The sequence below is a fragment of the Catharus ustulatus genome, chromosome 2 (assembly GCF_009819885.2).
Source record: "Catharus ustulatus isolate bCatUst1 chromosome 2, bCatUst1.pri.v2, whole genome shotgun sequence".
NCBI classification, from domain to species: domain Eukaryota; kingdom Metazoa; phylum Chordata; class Aves; order Passeriformes; family Turdidae; genus Catharus; species Catharus ustulatus.
The window spans coordinates 40,270,017-40,291,793 of record NC_046222.1 but is presented as its reverse complement, the minus strand read 5'-3'; the positions used below and the strand labels follow the sequence as shown (position 1 = coordinate 40,291,793).

General features: G+C 40.2%; 1 protein-coding gene across 1 annotated transcript in view; it reads left to right on the top strand.

Moving 5' to 3' along the window:
- SESN3 (sestrin 3) overlaps positions 1-21,551 on the top strand; it is a 39,847-nt gene extending 18,296 nt beyond the window's left edge. Inside the window, exons 2-10 of the mRNA XM_033052550.1 lie at positions 4,843-4,908; positions 7,235-7,432; positions 8,107-8,289; positions 8,666-8,902; positions 10,427-10,574; positions 12,821-12,936; positions 15,318-15,508; positions 16,794-16,938; positions 17,829-21,551. Coding sequence (XP_032908441.1) covers positions 4,843-4,908; positions 7,235-7,432; positions 8,107-8,289; positions 8,666-8,902; positions 10,427-10,574; positions 12,821-12,936; positions 15,318-15,508; positions 16,794-16,938; positions 17,829-17,915 — 1,371 coding nt within the window. The 3' untranslated portion in view covers positions 17,916-21,551. The remainder of the gene's footprint in view (positions 1-4,842; positions 4,909-7,234; positions 7,433-8,106; positions 8,290-8,665; positions 8,903-10,426; positions 10,575-12,820; positions 12,937-15,317; positions 15,509-16,793; positions 16,939-17,828) is intronic.
- Positions 21,552-21,777: the final 226 nt, after the last annotated feature.

Sequence of the window (21,777 nt, the reverse complement as noted above, 5' to 3'; positions counted from 1 at the left end):
CTGCATCCTAAGGAAGAGTTTGAATAAAAGTGGATGCTAAGATACAACCAGTGTTCAGATAGCTTTTTTTTTAATGCTTTCTTCTGTTTTCAGTGAGGATGGAATAAGCAGATGGTCCAGTATGACTGTATGACTAAAATTGTGTTATAATTTACTGAAAATCAGAGCATTTGACTGTAATTAGAAGCAGTCGAGGTAGACCTTGTTCCAGGATCCAAGAAACAAAAGTGAAAATGTATTCAGTAACAACAGTGGGAGTAGGAGAAACCAGTTTGTAGGCAGGATTTTAACCAGCAGCAGCAGTAAATAATGCCGCTTGTAATGTGAACTAAGATTCAAGGCATTTGTGTCTGTCAGCTGGAAAGCAAATGTGGGCTCCGTAACATTAAGTCTTTGAGATTGAACTGGTATACCTTGAGTTTGAAGAACTGTACTATAAAGCTGAGACTAGGAAAAAAAACTATTCCTTTGGGAAGATTCAGCCCCAGATAGGGAATCCTGAACCCAGTTCTCCACTCCCACCCAGTGACAGACTTGACTCAGATTATTGCTGCAGATGAGAATGAGTATTTTAAAGAGATAGACCACTGAATTTAACTAACAAAGATATTTACAAATGCTAGATGAGAGCAAAATTGCTTGTAGATTATAATATAAGAAATGGTGTAATAAATAATAAGTTACTCATTGCCTTCACCCCAAAAAGCATTTCTGCTTGTTTAGGAAAAAGAGTTTGTTCCTCAGGAGAAGCTAATTTTGGGATGCCCTTAGGATTTATATTTGATCTGGTGTTGTTTATTATCCTGATGTCTTGGCAGTGGTGGCAGGTGTAGTGAGAGTGGAGGCTCTGAGCCCCTTCATGAGTGTGTCCCAGATACTTGCACTGCTCTGGGAGTTTGCAGGGACACGAGTGGTTCACAAAATTGCCTCTTGAATGTTTCTTCCCTGTGATTCCCCTCCCTCCTCTCCCCATCCCATTGAAGCATGACCACCTTGATGTCAAGTGCAGGATGAATTAGATTTTATGTGTGTAAGAAGCCCCATGCACCCATATAGCAGTGCAACCACTCGCTTCTTGCCCATATTTTTTGAAAACCTAGATATTTAGAAGTGCTTCCTAAAGTAGCTGTTTGATCAGCCCCACCAGCTAGCACTTCCATTCTCAAACAAAACAGCCTCCTTTTACAGCTTGCTAAAAATAGCCATTTCTTTAAAGCCTGAGGACATGGTGATTCATGTGGTGGTGAAGAGGAAGAAAGGTTATTTCTTTTGCTTTAGGCTTTGGGAGGAAAGCCGCTGTGCTGTCCCAGTGCCAGCTGGGCTCAGCTTGCTCCCCCTTGGCCTTCATGGCCACATCACCAACCCCAGTGGCTCTGGCACTCCTTGCTCTGCCACCGCAGCCTGGCAGCTGTTTGAGGTGCAGGTGCCACATCCCAGGGCCCATCTTGGCTCTGGAGGGAAGGGTGTGCAGTCACTGCCACAACCGAAAATAAACCCATGAGATGGCGAGGTGCAGATTTGTGCCTGTGGGTTTGTGCAGAGCTCACCCAAGGAGGAAGGTATTTCTTACAGTTTATAGCTGGGCAAAGGAGAAATGCTCCTACTCTGTCACCATTCAGATTCCTGATGAAGCTCCTGACACCATTGCAAGTGCAGTTCAAGGACAGGAAGAAATCACAGGTAGAGCTTACATCGGATTTTTCGTGAATTCCTGCGCTGTGTCAGCTCTCCCACGAGGTCTCCACAGAGGTCTTGTTCTACTGTGTGACACCACAGTGTGACAGTGACACTGCTGCTAAACCTGCTCCAAGGCTTGGACTTGCAGCAGCCCCCCTCTCAGGAACATGCTCAGGCACATGTTTTTCTACTTTGAAGCCCTTCATCATCTCACTCCTTCTGAGAAAAGAGCCCTCAAAAATATACTAGTCTTAATGTAAATGGAAATTGTTCTTACTCCAGCAACATGTTTCTGGAGGATCACGAAGCAGAAAATTACTGGTAGATGTATGTGCAGCATTTTAGTTGCTGAGCAACCTGTTTCTTGCTTCAGCCTCTTAGCAAAAGAATCCAATTTTAAATAAGATATTTGGGATCCTGGCTGACTTAGTGATAGTTATTGTAACCTGCAAAGACTACTTGGACAGGAAAACAAAATGGATTTCTTGGAAAACAAGAAGCTTTGCAAGAATTTTCACCATAAAGGACCATATATCTGCACTGTTGCTTTCTAATTCCCATGTACCGTTTTTTGTGTTTGTGTTCTTGGGTAGACCTTAAATCATTGCTTTAGATAAAGCATGCCCAGAAGCAGTGGTTCTTATCTACAGCTCAATAAAGCCAGCATTATCTTTCTCAATGCTTGTAAACTTCACGTGTTTTTATTAACAGCATCCTGAGAACTTGTGCAACCAGATGATGTTTGCTCCTTTTCTCCTCACAAGCTTGTTTTAACCAGTTTTAATAAAATAAAAGCTTTGGCAAGAAGGCAAAATAATCCCTCTTGTTGATGGAATGGATATACCCTTCTAATATAAAAAAAAAAAACAGCTCCTTGTAAGTGTCTAGTGATAAGACTCGTCAACTTGAATGATCATGTTTGGGCTTTTGGGGTTTTGTTCTTGTTTTAGTTGTTTGTCCTTTTTTTTCCCTAGGCTTGGTTTTGGTTTTTTTGTTGGTTTTTTTTTTTTTTTTATAATTGCCACCACCCAAAAGGAGTTGGTTTTTTTCTTTTTGTAGTAGACTTAAATCACATTTTTCATGTCTGATTATCTCCTGGACTTTCTGTTATCATTCACAGGAATTAACTGTTGATATTTGCCTATATTCATCCACCCAAGTACCATTTCCTCCTTTCCTCAGCAGTAGCTTATCTGCAGGCTCAAAGGATTAATAGCAGTCACACTGAATGGGAAAACAGGAGAATGGAGCCCAGATCCTGCTAGAAACAAGAAAGGGATTTTTTTGCCATGGTCTGGCCTCAAGGACCAGCTTTGCAGAGGCTGAAGGAGGTGAAGATCAGAGAGCAGGATGGAGAAGGTTTAGCTCTGGTTTAGACCTGTGCTCCAGTAAGTGCTGACAGTGTACAAGTATCCAACTTGTGTCACTCACACAAGCTGCTTCCTCCAGATTATTTAGTGTGAAATAAAGGTTTTAAACTTTCAGTTCCAGATAACCTTCATAAAACAAGTAAAGTACAAGCTTGGATCCAGTCTTGGAAAGGATTTTTTTTTTCATATTGGCAGAAATGACAGGCTGCTGGCAAGTTAGTGTGTTTGAGGGTAGAAGATGTCTTCCTGTGCCTTAACTGTCTGAGGAAGGAGTTGCATGTGCAGATACCAGGATTCTTCACTGTTTCTTCATACTTTAGATTGAGTACATTTTATACATGAGAAGTATTTTGGAGGATTTTTGGGGCTGTGACAGTAGGCAGCAGATGCAGGAAGTTGTCTCCTGGCTGCTGAGCTTCATGCAGTTGATCCAACTTATTTCTGCATCTTTTAGCAGCTAATTGTTCCAAAGTCACAAATTCAATTGTCCTGCGAGAGTTTGCTTTGGAATATCTTTCCTGAATAATCGTTGCTGATTTTTGCATGTTATTTCTTAATCTAATTTAGAAAGGACAGGATGTTTTTAAGGATCAGGACAATAGTTACACAGCTCCAGTGGCATAATTTTCCTGTGTGGAAGTCAGTGGCGCACTCATTATGGGACTGGCACTGCTGTTTGTGCACAGAGCAGTTAAGCTTAAAGCCCCCCTGGTAGAGGTATTTAAGAGTCATTTGTTATGGAAAACTTCAGACTTTTATGTTAGTGCCACAAAATACTTAGTATGCAAATCCAATACTGCTGTTTATGGATAACATATTAAGAGTCACTGTGGTTGCAATTAGGGACTTAAGTGTGCAGCCAGCCAGATAGGTAGAAAATAACGTAAAAAGGAAAAGAAGACAAGAAGCAACTGCTTTAAATTATTGCAAGGGAAATTCAGATTACACATTAGGAAAACTTTAACAGTCTGAGGGGTTAGTCACTGAAATAAACCACCCGTGGAGAGGAAGGAACCTCTAGGGGCATTAGACCAACATTGGTCAGGAGTCACATGGACAGTGTTGGTCCTGCCCTTGATAAGTGGGAGGAGCAGGCAACCTCCCCAGGTCCCCTGGCTGGCAGCAGAGTTTATCTCAGTCTAGTTTCTTATCCGTAATAAATCAAAAAATTCCTCTGGCTCTTGTTACGCTATCACCTTGTTCTGTACTAAATATACCCTCCTCCTTGTAGCTGGGGTTTGCACACCAAGGCTCCTGCTGCATGCAGTATGCTCCAGGCTCAGCAGTGAGCAAGGTGGCCTTCTCATCAGGTTTCTAGAAAATGCATGTAACTGGGTCTTGCTGGTTTGCTTTTCATGCCAATATAGGGCACATAAAGTTCTCATGCTCTTCACAACACTAAGGATCTCATCAGTTGCTGAGTGTGGTTTTTTTCCCCCCCCTCTGTTTTCAAAACTTCCATTCAATCCAGTAAAATGGCTAATTTTAGCATCATGCCAGATGTTTTGTAGCTATTGTCTGTGTATCTTCAAACTGGTCTGTAAACCAACTGGCATTTGTTTTTTGGGGTTTGTTTCTGCCTTACCCCTGCCCAAAATTGGTGCTATTCCTTGCCAAAATGAATACCATTCCTTCATGCAAAGTACAGGGGATGCAAAGCTGATCTAATGTGGTGTGGTGCCATACATCCTCAGTGAACACTCAGGGGGCTTTGAGAAGAGAATTGAATCCAGACCTTGAAGATCTCATCTTGTGAGGTGAATATGTAATTCCTGACAGTGTGACTGTTTTGCAGGAAAAGAGAGTACAAGTCTCCCCGCCGTTGACAAGAGGACCAAGTGCCTTTATACCAGAGAACGAAGTAAGTTTGCAGTTAGCTGGGCTGGGTGATAGTTTTGAAAACAATGACACTGAAGGATGGTTCTATGGCACTGCTTGTTCCATGGTACCTGGATGAGCTCCCTTGAAAACAAAAGAAGTGGTTTCTCTGGAGCAGGTTCCAGTGAGTAAGACCCACCCCATCCTTTCACACGAGTGGCACTGTTTGACATCTTTTCTGTCACCGGCATTCCCAGAGACAGCCATGGGTGGCAACTCTGCTCTTCTCAGGTGGGTGTGAAAACACTGTTTATAATGCCAGACCTGAGGATAGGCCTGTCCAGTATTGCAGCAATGTGGTTATGTAGCTCTCAGAGCAGTGCCTGACCTTCAGTTCAAGAGAACCTTCAAATATGACTTCACTCCTTAGACTCTTGAGAGAATTTATGGTTGACAGGTAGGAGTGGATTTTAGACTTGCGATTTCTACCGTGACAGATGCTGACTGGTTTAAACAAACGACTGCCTTTCTCCCTCATTCCTTGTCATGAATAGTACAGTGAATAGAGAGGGTTTAGTGACATAATAGCAACACACTGAAGTGATAATAACACTAGTGGTGTCAAAGGCTGCTTTATTGTTGCAATGGAAAGAATATGGGCAGAGAAATAATGACTTAATTGTAAAGGCTCTTATTAACATGCCACAAAGCTTTGAAAGCAGAATTTTAAAAAATATATGGATAGAAATAAATCAGGAGGAAGTACATGCACAGTATGAAGAGGATAGTAATAGAGATGGAGATAAAGCTTAGAAATAATCATATGGCATATTTCTATGCCTAACAGCAAAGTCCTACAGGATTGTTTTTTTATTCTGTCAGCAGAATTTCTTTCTATAACTTGAACTGTTACAAGGAAAATTCCTGACAAGCTGGAAAAGATTAGAAACCTTACCAGAGACACAAAAAATATTTCCCCAAGAAACCACTAAATGAGACAAGAATTTCTTAAGTACATGGGAGATGCACTTGCTGAAGAATAAGGGGGACTCCTAGGAGTGGAGTGAGCTATATACAGGGAGATAAAATGGTCTCTAATGTGTGAATAAAATTCTGATGGTAAAAACATTATTAAAGGCAACTGAAAAGGCATCAGTTTGGGTATGAAACACAGAAAAACTGCCACAGTTAACATAAACATATAAAAGTGATGGAGCTGCCTAAATATGTAGCTGTTTCTCCCTTTTCCTTCTGGGCCCACAAATTACAAAAGGAAGGTACAGTGGTGAGAAATGGAAATGTAGTACGTTGTTTGTGTTTATATAAGTTCTGATAGATCTGTATATAACTTCTATATAAGATCTATATAAGATCTGATAGAAAAGTATTTGAGACACGACCCACTCATCAGCCCATCATAAAGAAAAAAACGTATTTTCAATAGAAGATTTCAGCTAAAGCATTGTGCTTCCTGGTTTTAGGCACTTTCTAGCTTCATGTGCAGTAAAACAGCTAAAATATGCTCTCATTTCATGGTGTTTGCAATAGTAAGCTGACTGGTTAATTACTGCACAGTGTCAGAATAAATACTGGGTATACTAGTCTTGTGCTTGTTACTTCAGTGATGAACATGTTGAGAATGGCTGTTCCTGGTGATAAACACTGAGTAATGGCACTCATACTGTGTCAGGGCTTGCAATGCAAGAGCTACTTACTGTTCTGCTGTTTCATTTCATCTTGTGCCCAAGGTTTGGATTGCTTGGAATAATTAAAGAACAGCTTTTGTTTAAATAAAGCATTAAATTCCTGTTCTAAATAATACCTGAATGTTATGGACAAATTAGCATTTGATCTCCTCTTCAATTATACAAGCACAGAAGGGGTAGATTGCCAGGCTGTTTCTATAATTTGGTTACATAATCCAGTTCCTCTCCATTAATTTTGAAATTGATTTTAGGGATGAGCACTCACATGGTGTGTGTCTATGCAGGTTGTCTTCCATAAAGAATTTACTTTCCATTTAGCTCTTACTTACTTCCAGATCTCTGTACAGGTTTGATTTCAGCATCTCTGACTTCCTCTGTTTCAAGAAGATGTAGAGAAAATTGGTTTGGGGTTTTTTAGAAACGTATAAAAATAACAAAGATTCAGTGTAAAATGCTCTTCAGTTCTCAGTATACAAGTAGGATCTGTGTGTATCTATTTGCATTCATGCAGGCATGTACATTTGCAAATACACATCCAGAACTCCATCATTGTCTTTAAGTATGGACACAGATGAACCTTTCATACTGTGGTGCGTTTCTCCCCAGGGCTAAAGATAGAGAAAATCTCTCCCTCCGTTAATATCACTCCATCTTATTTTCAAGGTTATGCAAGCAAATGGTTTGGATGAACGTACTAATCTTCTTGTGGAAGAATATTCTACATCTGGTCGCCTGGACAACATCACACAGGTGATGAGTATCCATACTCAATACCTGGAGTCTTTCCTCCGCAGCCAGTTCTACATGCTGCGCATGGATGGGCCCCTTCCTCTGCCCTACAGGCACTACATTGCCATCATGGTATGTACCAACAGGCTCTGCACCTTCTCCTGCAACTCAGACTTCTGCATTTTAAAAATTAAGAAAAAAAGGAAGAATTTAGAAAGGACAAATTAGGGTGGTATTTTGACAGAGGCTGATTTTTTGTTGTATATTTTTATCACAATAAAAGATGCCTAGCCAGAAGGTTTTCAGTGAGAAGGGAGTAACTGTCAACCTACCTCATTCCCTGTTTCCCACATTGATGCACCTCTTACAGGCCCACATCACTGGGCAGCAGTAGGATGAGATGCAGTGGACTCTAAGCCACAAGAAATTCCAGATGGACACTAGGGAAACAATTCTCTCTGTGAGGATGTTGAGACATTGCAGCAGGAACTAAGAAAGCTTCTGTGATCTCTAAGGGTGAAGATCTTGTCTGGATAAGGCTCCGAGCAGCAAGTTCTAAGTCGGTTCTGTGAGCAGAGGGTTCTCTTCTAATGATCACTTCCAACTTAAATTGTATTTTGCAATCCAGAGTAATCAAATGTATTTTTATTGGAGAATCCTCCATACTGTATAGAAATACATTGCAATGCATTTGCATTTTGGAATGACATTGTACTTTTGTTCTGTGTTATTAACCTCCCACCCTCAGCAAAACCAGATCACACACTAATGTGCTGCACTGTTCACTTTGTGTTTGATTATTCCAGGCTGCTGCCAGACATCAGTGTTCCTACCTAATAAATATGCACGTTGATGAGTTTCTGAAGACCGGCGGGATTGCAGAGTGGTTGAATGGTTTAGAATACATTCCCCAAAGACTGAAAAACCTGAACGAAATAAACAAACTTCTTGCACACCGGCCCTGGCTGATCACGAAAGAGCACATCCAGGTACCTCTTCAGTCATGCCCTGTAAATGCCTGTCTGGTAAAAAGAACTGCCAAGAACTCTCCAAGTGCCTGGTTAGGCTTCATTACCCTGAGTTAAAAATTCCAGCGAAGTACTAGTGCACCAAACAAGCTGATTCTCCTGTATGACAAAGCCAATAAGATTTTCTTCTTACGAATAGCATTGGCTAAAATAGCCCAAAAGAAAAGAAGTAATATATTAGGTGTCTCTTTTTTTATCAAGTGAGAGTTTGTGTGCAAGGGGAATATGGTATTATTGGAAGAAAGAATTGATCCCTTTTTGAAATGTGTAGTGTTTTATAGAAAAGCTGGGGGCCCAAAGAAATTTTATATTTACCCTTTTTTTATTCTCATTTCAGAAACTTGTCAAGACTGGGGAAAATAATTGGTCTCTTCCTGAACTGGTGCATGCTGTTGTCCTGTTGGCACATTATCATGCCTTGGCAAGCTTTGTATTTGGTAGTGGTATTAATCCAGAGAGGGATCCGGATACATCTAATGGAGTCAGACTTATAGCAGTCAACAACTTCTGTGTCTGTGATCTTGCCAATGACAACAACATAGAAAATGCATCCCTCACAAGTAGCAACTTCGGGGTTAGTGTTGCAAGAAAATTCTTTTGCTTGCCTCTCTTTTGCATTAGAAAACTTTCTTCCATTCTTTCCTTTTTAATTTTTAGTTTGAAATTTTTTTTGTCTACTTTACAGGAATGCTTGAGTCTGGTAATTCTTACATACACTCTGGCAATTTCCAGTGTAATCTCTTGCAAACCACTGTAACAGTGGATGGTAGTCAGAGAAAGGTGATTTTGATAGCTAATCTCACCACCCATCAGGCAAGACTAAAACTTTGCTTTCAGCAGAAATCTTGAAGTCCCAATTTCTTTAGGTAGTGTGGCATTGACTGGAGCATTGTTCCAACCTTGTTCCTAACATAGGGAGTGAAAAGAAAAATGAAAAAAAAAATAGAAGTAGTAATAGTAATAATAATTATAATAATTTTTACTTCAAGGCCTACAGTCACAAAACAGTTTTAAACACTTCCATATAGATGGGAGATAATGTCTGAAATAAAATTACTTAATTCTTCATGCTGGTGTTCCAGTCTTGAATCAACAGAACTTTGGTTACTAGTTAATTAACTTGGTTAATTTGATTACTAGTTAATTAACTGGACATTTTTTCCCTGAAAGGTACTCTAGAATGCTTTTGAAGACCTGCCCTTGAATTAATGCCGACAGATGAATTAGCCTCATTGCCTTTGATGGAAGATCAGGATTATGAGCAGAGTTGCTAGATACAATTTTTACAATTAGCAGTAGAATGTAAGCGTGTCGTCACTCAGCCCAATCACTGTGTCTAAAATTTCTGGGCTGTAGAACATGCCAGCTCATGCCATGGAGGTGCTTGCTCTCCATTTGTAGTGGGCAGAGCATTGCTGCTGGCTCTGCTTATTGCTAGGCAGTGAAGAGTCTGCTAGAAACAGCTGTAACTGTGGGCAAAAGAACAGACTCAAAAAGATGGAAAAGGAAAAAACAAATAATTTATCCTATGAAACATCTGAAAGGGCAACCAAAACTTTGACGTATTTCTAGTAAAAAGAGGTCTCTTTTCCTCACGAAAGTACGAAAAATAGTGGCTATTTTGGTCACACATAATGAAAGAAAAGTACTGATTTATCATCTCAGGTACTGTTTCTGTAAGGCAGTGTTGCACTGCATCTCTTCAGAAGTATATTTTGCATTACCAGTGGACTGAATATAGTTACCTTAGTATAAAAGGGTGTTTTATGAGAGATGTCGGGATCAGATGGATTCTCCTGACCTATCTATGTTGTGGAATATGAGTGACTTTAGTTTCCACACTCAAACACCACCTCTTCACTGTTAATCCCATTGCAGTAAATTACTGCAGCAGGCTATACTTCCCAGCTCCTGTCTTCCTGCTGTCTGAAAGCTGTTTGTCTGTGCTGGCAAAATGTGGCAAAATGCATTCTGGCTTGAGGTTTTGTGTTTGCTGCTGCTGTCTGGTTTTGAGAATGTTTGTTGTCAAGCATGAAATCCAAATATGGCACACGTTGTCTATCCTCTAATTTTTCAGAATGTCATGATGTTTTTGCAGATTGCTGATTCTTTAAGTGAGCTGGAGGCCCTGATGGAAAGGATGAAGAGACTACAAGAAGATAAAGAGGATGAAGAAGCCTCTCAGGAAGAAATGGCAACTCGCTTTGAGAAGGAGAAGAAGGAGAGTCTGCTAGTAATTAGTGGAGGTATTTGTGCTTTTCCAGTTCAATTTTGTTTGTGCTTTATAGGAAATAAATGCTTGAGCCTAGTTCACTGACTGAAACCTTTTCTGTCCATTTTCTTATTCTGACTCTTCATGTAGGAGGAGTGTAGTAGGGGGGTCTTACCTTTTGCTTCATCACCTTAAGATTTCTTGTTTGACAAATAACATCATTCTTTCTGCTACTTGAAATTTAGCTTTTGTATATTAAAAAAAAAGGCCTGTAGGCTTCCTTAAAAAGTAGGGTGTACCTTTCTCTTTCTTTATATGTTCTGTGTCATCAAATTAATTAATTGATTATAATTAATAAATTAGTAATAAATATTCAGTAATATTTCACAGGTGTAGGTTCTATGGTGCTTAGAACTTCAATCACACTCATAAGTAGCTTTCAGATACGACATTTAGTTTAGGAATTAGATGATGAGACTCAACTGCTTTACCATTTACTGCCCATCTGGAAAGGACATTTCCAACTTGCTGCTCTGAGTGCTCATACTGCTGTGCTGTTTCACTTTCTATCTTGTGATAGAGATTGATAGCATTTTTTTGAATTCTTAAATGGTTTTCCAAATTTTGAGCTGAAACCTTCTTTTCCCATATTCTTCATATGCTCTGGAGACCTTCATCTCTAACAAACTGCAGAATGAAGTCTGCTTCATACAGACAGGAAGGTGGTTTTTTCCCCAAAGAAAATGTTAGAAGAAATAATATTATTAAGACAATGAGAATCTCTAGCTATTTCCTCATAGTAGAAGCTTCTTGAAGATGACTGCTTGCGTTTTTTTAAAAAGTGAGCACTAAAATGCTTCACTTTTTACTCCACTGTTCTTAGTGAATTTAGGTTTCTGCAGCTTCAAATGTTTTTGAAAGAATCAATGGGTTTGTACAAATTGCTCCAAAGGGATGTACTGAGGATCAGCAGAGAGATTGTTTGGTTGCTCTCTAGGAACATGGAAAAATCTCTGAAAGAAGATACATTCAGGAACAAGCTGGATTTTTTTTTAAATGGACATTGTAAATTCTTGCTGTATTTTGCTTTGATGAGGCAGTATCAGCAGTACAGATAAATGGATACTCATTGCAGTTTCATTACCAAATCAGGACTTCCATGAGTCTGTGCAACTTTAGGTATTTAAGGAAAAGGGGTCATTCAAACTGGAGAGGTTTTTGGATGGGGTTGCTGACAGTTTTGTTGACTTTCTTCCCTCTTTACCGTTTGCTGATTTCAGTTGAGGAGTCTGTGTGTGTTGGGCCTTTACCCTTTCATGAAATCCAGTCCTCATCAGGACAGAGGAGTGTATGTGTGCAGGTTTTTTATTCGTCACTGAGAATTTACTGTAGCAGATGTTGTCCAAGCTTCTTCCTACACAGTTATGTTTTGATTGTGTAATGAGGCAAAGAGGAGATAAAGCACTTCTGCAATTCTTAGATTAACTGACTTTTCAAGGTGCTAACAGTGGACATATGGCAACTGTTCTGTCAATGCATGTGGAAGCGAGCCATGATTTTAACATCAGGGTCAAATGCAGTCAGCTATGCAGTAGTCAACTTCTGCAGAGGTAGTTACACAATCCAGCCACCTGTTTATTCAGGAGGGAAAGATTGATTCCTGATAGAGAGCCTGAGCGTGCTTAGTGATATGTTTTGGAGCTCTTTGAAGATGCTTAGTTACTACAGCTTCTGGCAGAATTTCACCCTGATGTACTCTAGAGCTCTTTGCTTTCATATAATCTTCAGCTGATATTTACCAATGGAGTCTTGTGTTGCTTTCTGGTGCTCATACTCCAGCTTACAGGTCAGAGCCAGCTTGATTCCTGACTCAAAGGCTGCTCTGTACAACAATCCTGCTGTCCAAGGATCCATTTTTTTGTTTCTTATGCTAACACAGTGACTTCGCTAATGATGTTCATCTTCCTGACTAAGATAACTAGCCTCCCTCAAAAGTCAACAGAGAGAAAAAGAAACCTCAGACAGAAGGGTGGCCCATCTCTTCTCTTTTTGTAGAAGCACATTAGATGTCTGGTATAGGCTGATATTTAATGGGCTCAATGAAAGCAGTGTATCCAGTACAAGCAGATGAGAATTGAAATTTTTCTTTCCTCTGTACCACTTTTCTCCTTCACCTAACTTCTAAAATTGTCCTCTAGTCCTGTAGTACAGTGGTAGTTGGAAGTCAGTGTTAACTCATGTTCTTGCCTAAAGCAAAGCATTTTGCTGTTTTATTCCCAGCATTTGATGATGAAATAGTTTCTACAGATGTCTCCCGCTATGTTGAAGATCCTGGGTTTGGGTACAAAGACTTTGCAAGGCGAGGAGAAGACCATCTGCCAACATTCAGAGCTCAGGTACCATCTCTTTAAAGCACATTCACTCAAAGAACGTTTCTATATCTCACTACAGAGCATAAAGTGGTTATAGTGGGGCATGTTTGTTGCATGCTCCTTTCCTTGTCCCGGTTCATTAAATTACTCACAGCCTTTCCTAAATCTCCCTGAGATGGAGTCTTTCACTATTTGTCAATCTCTGGCAAAGCAATACTTGGCTTTCCATCTGGCTTCAGTTATTACCAGTATTAATGTTTAAAATCTGTAAAGCAAATTTTAAATAAAAGGTAAAGGTAGAAGAACAAAAATGTCTTTCCCATCTCTCCAGATATTGTAAAAAAAAAATCCGCTGGAGTAACTCTTTATTCCTGTCATTTTACCAAGTATTCTCTGTCCAGTGGCTATGAATACCTGGATACATGTAGGTCTGTGAGAGTGATTTGGGGAGTATTGTTCTCATATGTGCACCAAATCTCTGGAATTGGAATGCTGTGAAAGAAAAGGAATTCCTAAATATGATTACTGAACTTTTTGCTCTCTTTTTCTAAGAGCTGTTGGAGTAACAGAATATACATTTTACCTGTACATTGTCTTATATATTGACATCCTTTGACATGACCAGAGTCATGAACCTGATATTATATATAACAGGAGGGACATTCTAGGTGATTCCATTCTATCTTACAGAACACATTCATAAGCAGCATAGAAGTAAATGGAAAGAAATTGAAGAAATCTTCAACCAAATCAGAGAACTTCAATTAAAATGACAGTGGGTCCAGGAAAACTCAGAAGATGTATCTGAGACTGTAAAATAAAGAATCCACGATCCCTCTCAGGAAATGTACTTAGCTTTATAGCAGTCTCTGCTGAACTGGATAATTTATTCTGTGGTCTTTATATGAGCCTGAAGTAGGTTATTACTGCCAAAAAGAATAAGGCATAGTCAGTGCCTATAAATCAAACGATCTGCCTCAATACTTTAGGAGCAGCAGGCTCCCTTGGAAAAAAGCTCCAAAGAAGTTGAAATTGGAACTGAAACATCTCTGCTCTTAAATAAGCAGGACAGCTTCTGGCTTACATTCAAAGGAGTCACCTTGATAATTTAACTTTATTATGTCCTACTCTTAACAGTTGGATGTATATACCCACAGCCTCCCAAAGTCTCTGCTATTAATGATACTTAAATTGCAGTACCATCCCAAACACCTGCAATAAGCCTAATCCTTAGTCTGATAAAACCAAACTACCTTTGTCTCTATGGCTTTAAATTCATTAATAGGAAAAAAAAAGTATTCTCTGTAGCATCATGTCTTTAGGCTTGTTTTGGGGTTGAGATTTCACTGATAATAGGGATCAGTTGCAGTTAGTCAACAGTGCTTTCCCCTCTCTGGGCCTTCTGGCTCTCAGAGGCTTTTGTGATGTCCTGGACACCTTTCCAGGGCTGCGTGGGTATGTCACATTTCTCACAAGCCTTAGCATCTTTTGTACTGGCAACCAGAGGCCAAATGTGATGCTGTGACATATTCTAGATGTCGTTGATGCCTCCGTGAGGCGATGGAGCACTGTTCTGCTCAGGGGGACAGGACAGTAGCTTCAAGGTGCCCAGGTGAGGACCCTGGCCTGGCAGTACCTTTGGAAAACAACCAGGTACAGGAAGAACATGGAGATGATGCCCTCAGTTGCAAAGATGCCCTCAGTGATGGGATGATAGAGCATTTGACAAGAATCTGGGCATACTGTCACCTTCCGTGTGATGGCAGTGTGGAGTGCCCTTGCACCCTGCTCTGGAGCAGGATGGTTCTTCCTGCTGTGCCACCACTCTGCAAAGATTTCCCATTCCTCATATGAACAGACAGGCTTTTGTCTTGCAATCCAGGTGCTTGTCTAAGACCAAAGCAGCCTGGATTTTGTCAGTTTTTTCAGGGATGGTTCAGCACTTTACCCAGTGATTGCACATCCTGGCTGGAAGTAAAGACTCCATCTCTGCTAGGAGCTAAGCACCAAAGCCTACAAGAGGTACAAGTTTTTAAACATAAAGAACAATCCCACATGGAATGATAGTGGTCAGACTGGCAAAGCAGAAGATTCCCTGAGCAATTCAGAAGAAGCTTGGGGATTTTCTCTCCTGTAGCTAGTGATATCTCATGATATCATCAGGGAATCTTCTGCTTTCACAGTCTGACCACTATCATTCCATGTGGGATTGGCCTTTATGTTTAAAAACTGATATTCATTGCCAAGAATTCTGGGGGAGTGATGTGGATGAAGGATTCAAAATGCAAACGTTTGGATGAGAATAAAATTGTAACTATCAGACAACAAAAACTGTTGAGTTGTAGAGAAGATGACAGGGAATTCACTTCATTTGTGCTTTTATGTATTTTCTTCTCTTCCTGCAGGACTATACTTGGGAAAATCATGGCTTTTCCCTTGTAAACAGGCTTTATTCTGATATTGGGCATCTCCTGGATGAGAAGTTTCGGATGGTGTATAACCTCACATACAACACTATGGCAACACATGAAGATGTTGATACAACTACGCTTAGAAGAGCTTTATTTAACTATGTCCACTGTATGTATGGAATCAGGTACGGACAAAAATTCCCTGGCTTAGAAGTACATTTTAAAACTACGTAAACAGAAAAATAAACCATGTGTAAAGCATCATTTTAGACTATTTAAAGTGGAGATGTCTGGAAGTTAGAGTGGTTTTGCTGGCATATCAGTATAATTTTTCCTTCCAGTGCAGAAAATGAGTCAGGATGGAAATTTTTACAGAAATGTCTTCTCTGAAGCCAGCCTATATCCTTCATTCAGGAAAGACGACATCCTTAGGCAAGTTCACAGACAACACCAGGTTAAGCAGGAGTGTTGATTTGCTGGAAGGAGCTAGGAAGGAGCTTTACAGAAGGGTCTGGATAGGCTGGATCATGAGCCAAGGCAAACTATATGAGGTTCAGTGATGCCAAGTGCTACATCCTGCACTTGGGCCACAGCAACCCCAGGCAGCACTACAGGCTGGGGGCAGTGTCTGGAAAGCTGCTCAGTGAAAAAGGACCTGGGGGTGCTGGACAACAGCAGCTGAACATGATCCAGGGTGTGCCCAGGTGGCCAAGAAGGCCAGTGGCATCCTGGCCTGGATCAGCAGTGGTGTGGCCAGCAGTACCAGGGCAGGGATTGTCCCCCTGTGCTGGGCACTGCTGAGGCCACAGCTCCAATCCTGTGTTCAGTTCTGGGCCCCTCACTGCAAGAAAGACATTGAGGGGCTGGAGTGTGTCCAGAGAAGGCAACGAAGCTGGGGAAGGGTCTGGGACACAAGTGCTGTGAGGAGCAGCTGAGGGAGCTGAGGGTGTTCAGCCTGGAGAAAAGGAGGCTCAGGGGGGACCTCATCACTCTACAGCTGCCTGAAAGGAGGGGGTGGCCAGGTGGGGTCAGCCTCTTCTCCCAAGTAACAAGTGACAGGATGAGAACCAATGGCTTCAAGTAGCACCAGGGGAGGTATAGTTTGGATATTAGGGAAAATTTCTTCGCGGGAAAATTTCTTCGCAGAAAAATTTGTAAAGCATTGGAACAGCCCACAGAAGTAAGAGAGCGACCATCCCTGGAAGTGTTCATAAAATGGTGTATAGGGCACATGGTTTAATAGTGAACGTGGTGGTGGTTTAGGATTAGCCATTTGATAGTCTTAAAGGCCTTTTCCAACCTTGAAATTCTGTGATCCTTTCACAGTAAGCCTTTCAGATCCTCTCCTACCACATGGTTTTTGGTCATGTATGATAAGTGTTCCAGTTCCCAGGCTTAAGAACATAATGCTGCAAAAGACAATGCTTTTAGAAACTCATGTCAAGCAGAATGATTGCTTGTGTTACATAGGTATGATGACTATGATTATGGGGAAGTTAATCAGCTACTTGAACGCAGCCTGAAGGTTTACATAAAGACAGTGACCTGCTACCCAGAGAGAACTACCAAGCGCATGTACGATAGTTACTGGCGTCAGTTCAAGCACTCGGAGAAGGTATGTGTTCCAAAGCCAAAGGGGCTTCAGAGAGACCCCAGTGCTCTCTGAAAATCAAAATATGGCAGCACCTAAAACAGCAGCATCTGTCAAATGAGCTGTTTTAAATCAGAGAAAAACAAATGAGAATCATTCCTTGAGTGTTAGATACCAATTTGACAAAAAAAATTCTTAGTGGGCAGGAAATACTTTTATTGTTGTTGTTACTATTATTATTGTTGTTGTTATTTTTAGTCACTTCTTCATAAAATTGAATGGAAAACTGTAAAAGAAAAGTGGATAAACTTGAGAATGCAGAAGTGATTAACTATCCCAATGTTTGGGATTTAGAGATCAAGGATACCTAAACTCAAATATGGATACCTAAACTCATATATATATATATATATATATATATACACACTTTGTAAGATATATACACACTTTATGGTGTTTTTCAGCAATAAAAATGTCAACATGCCTTCAGATATCATATTAAATGCTTCCTGAGAAGGGTTCAGTGCATGTGTGCCTGTTAGCCTATCTGGCATGGAAACTGTTCATTATTCTGTGCTCCTATATAATGGTCACAGGTAGTAGTGTAGAAAACCAAATATAATTTAGAAAGAACTAATGCCATTAGGATACAAAAAAGGTTTAAAGGTGGCTTCTCAGATGGAAGATTGCTTGAAGCAGCAGTTGAGGCTGTTCCTTCAGTCCTGGGATATTGTCCATATCAGCATTGCTACCCAGCTGTCTCTAGAGGAACTGTAGTTCTGCAGCAGGGTACAGGGAGAAGAGACAAAGTTTTCTTGCAGCAATACTTCACTGTAGGTTAGAAATTTCAGCCTGGATGAATAAACCATGTTGCATTCAGAGGTGAGCTAAATGGCCAATGTAATTTTTTGCAGGTTCACGTCAATCTACTTCTGATGGAAGCTCGGATGCAAGCCGAACTTCTGTATGCCCTTCGTGCCATAACTCGTCACTTAACCTGAAGCACTCGCTGGCCAGGAGTACAGGGGCTTTTACTGAGTATGTAAAGACCTTTCGAGATAGATACACACCAGAAGCTGTTTGTGATGTAGCATCAGGTTATTCAATTCTCTAGTGTCAAAGTTTAGCCGTGCTTCTTGGCGGCTGTAATGTGCAATGACGTGTTTTATTTTCTTGATGCTTAACATTACTAATGATAACAAAAGTAACACTGAGGAGCGCTACTCTGCATTGTTTCCGGCTGGATTTCTGCACAGTGGTCAGGATCCTGAAACTGGTTTTATTGTATCCAATCCAAGCGCTTTGTTCTTTAAGCACTGGAGTGAAGTGCTTAGAGACTTCTTTTTCCAAGCAATCATTTTTCAGATGAGTGGAGTCCAGCAGAAGATCAGTTCTGCCTGTCCTGAGAACGTCCCACCACGTCGTGACTCGCGGCAGAGATGCGCAGGCTGCGCTGCATCGAATTGCCCACTGGATTCTCCTGTGTGTCCTGCAGATTGCTGCCAGTCACTGTCTTACTACAGCAATTGGAGGTGATGCAAGATGTGGATGCAAGCATCGAGCACACTTTAATGTGAAATTAGTCTTGATAAATCCTACAGCATGCTACTGAAGTGCAAAATTCATCCGCTTTGTCGCGCCCCTTTGCAAAGAGAAGAGGCCTCATGATTTGCCATTTCAGCCTCACTTACTGTGTTTCAATCATGCATAGTCTTGTTTTACTGACAGTCACCCTCAGTTGTCCTGACAATATCCATGCTCATCATGTGTTGCAATTTGTTTAGTTGGCACCTATAAAATTAATACACAGGCTGACCAAAAATAGGGTTGTGGGGTTTTTTGCACTCTCTTCTTTATCAATGTTTTAACTGAGGAAAGTAAAGGAAGGCTAGTATATCTATTCTTTCATATTGGATGTATAGAAATTATTTCCCATAACTTTTTCATAGCACGAAATGGTAATATTCAAAGTTTTAAAAGTTTCTATGCATTAGTGTGAGTGAACAAAAGAAAAGTGCAATATCTAAAAAGAAAGCAAGCTTTTTTCCCTGACATGCCACTGCTAAAGTGTCCTTCTTATATAGCCATGAAGAAATTGTAAAACCAAATTTCTTTATTGTCTAAGGCCTAGCAGTTTTGTTTTAGCTTTTACGGCTTAAGACAACCTGATACTGAGATGCCAAAGCATCCCCAAAACAAAACATTTTTGGACAACCAGGAATACTGGGGAAGGGAAGAAATAAGCTGCCAAAAATGTCACACTTTTGTGCTGTTTTCTGTTGCTTTTGACTAATTTTTGAGAGCACAAAATGTTGATATTTATAGCTTTATTTTGTATTGCATTTAATGAACCAGTAAAGTGCCTAAAGAAATGCTTAAACTTACCCAGTAGAACACAAGTTAACTGCTTCAACTTTGTCTGTTGGTTTGGACTTTTCATGTTTCTTTTGAGGAGGGTGACTTTTATTTCTGTGGTATGCATTCAAAACTAACTGGACAGGTTTATTTTTAATGTTCTGTTGGATTGTAGAAGTTAATGCAGGACTTTTTTTTCATTGGTGATTGCAGAATAGTTAGAAAAAAATACTACCAGTCATATTTTGACACTTTTCATTTATAAAACCATGGACCATTACTTTACTAAAGTTACTTTTCTCCTTTCTTATCTTTTCCTAATCCTTGCTTTGACTTTGCATGGTTTTTCTGCTTTATCTGTCTGTTCCAGATTGGAAAGCCCAATGATTGTACACTTTTCTGCACTTTCAGACTGCAGACTCTGCATGTGAAAACATTTTGAGGAAGAAATCAGTAATTATTTTTTTAAGTGTCACATTGGCTATTTAGAAAACTACCCAACAGACAGCACTGATCTGTCTTCTGGAGAGCATTGGGTAGAATATCAGAGTTATTTATCTTGTATAGCTAACTGCAAAGATTTCTCAGAAATGCTGAGATGCTCATAGGTGTGAACTTAGATTTGCTTTCTAAATTGTTATGATTCTTTCCCCCCCTCTTGTGATTACAGTGGCCAGACCTAATGGCTTCTGCTGAGAGAAGTTTTCATGCAATACTTTTAATTTTTTTCAAGTGATGAGAATTGTTCAGTACTACTTTAAATTTCTTTGCGTTGGAAAGTCAAGTAGTTCTCAAGAAGCACAGTTGAGCTCTGGAAAGGAGGTGAAACTAGATTTGAGTAACTAATATGATGGCTTCGTTTCCCCTCAGAAATGCAAAGATTTCTGGAGTAGGTTGAGTTTTACATTTGGAAACATGAGTGCCTTTACTTCTTTCCTTATGAAATATACTTGCCAGCTCAAATGCCTTCGTGAGCAAAGTACATGAGCAGATTTGAAATACAGAAACCATAAATGGATTACTTCATAAAAATTGTAGTAAACAAGTGTTTTGGTTTGGATTTTTTAGTGCCATATCAAGTCCCATATGGCTTGCAAGACATTCCATCATAGGAAATGTCTTTGTACAACTAGTTTGCTATTTCTCTTTATTTTTTTCTTTAATATTAAATGCAAACTTGGAACATCTGGAAATGTTTTCCACGTGGCATTTTTTTTTCAAAGTATTGCATTTACAGTGCAACAATTTATAGCCTAGTTTTTATACACAAGTTTGGGATTTTTAATAGATGTTTGTTCAGAACAGGTTTGTTCAGACAGCACTGCCATACACTTTATGTGCTTTAGGTTCACACTGTGCCAACTTTTAATGTGCAAACGTTCTTGGACTTTTTTGCATTTTTAAAGCACGCATGAATGTGAATCTTCACACTTTGTTTATTCATATTTGTCTTAATAGTACCATAATCATTGGAAGTGTAGATCCTCCCCCTTGCGTTCCTTCATTGGAATTGGTAATTACCAGCATTCATGTTAGTCTACAAAATCCCAGCCGTGACCAACATAAAAACAAAGTGTACAGTCTCCTGTCTACTGGAGAGAAAGCTTGATAGGTACAAATTAACCAGCTAGCACAGGGAACACTGTGAGTAGGGAACAGAGCTTTTGAGCATGAACAGCTTCTTATCATTGCAGAGTCACTCAAAATGTGTGTTGCTGTAGAGTATGTCCTTGCTGAGATTGCTCTATTTTTTTTGGTAATGAAGAGAAGTGAAAAAGGTGCCAACTGGAGAAAGCATTTGCATTTCCCAGAACACTCTACCCATAGCTGAATTTCATGAGAGTATCATCATACCAGAACAGAAATAATTGGTAAAACAGAAATAATAATTTTAAATTTGGGTGCAGTTTGTGCAGATAGCTACTACAGCTAGTGCTGTGGTGTCCTGTGAGAATTTTGGTGAGCTGTAGATAGATGGATTTATTTTCATTAAGGCTGAATTGAAACATATATCCTTTGTACTAAATCCTTCATTAAAATGAAAATCACAGAATCATAGCATTTGCTGAGTTGGAAGAGGCCCACAGAAATCATTGAGTCCAGCTCCTGGCCCAGGACAGGCCCAAGGGTCACACCATGTGCCTGAGAGCATTGTCCAAATGCTTCTTGAACCCTGTCAGGCTTCCCTGAGGAGCCTTTTCCAGTACCCAGCCACCCTCTGGGGGAAGAAACTTCTCCTGATATCCAACCTGAACCTCCCCTGACACAACTTCAGGCCATTCCCTCAGGTCCTATCCCTGGTCACCAGAGAGAAGAGATCAGTGCCTGCCCCTCCTCTTCCTTTCAGGAGGAAGCTGTAACTGCAGTGAGGTCTGTTCTATAAATTCAGAGCAGATCAGAAGAGAACAAAAAGGCAAACATTTTGTTGCTCTAGTACTTGAATGCAGAAAGTCAAAGCACCAGATTCTTCAAGTGTGTTTTTGTAGTGATACTGATATTTTCATGGGA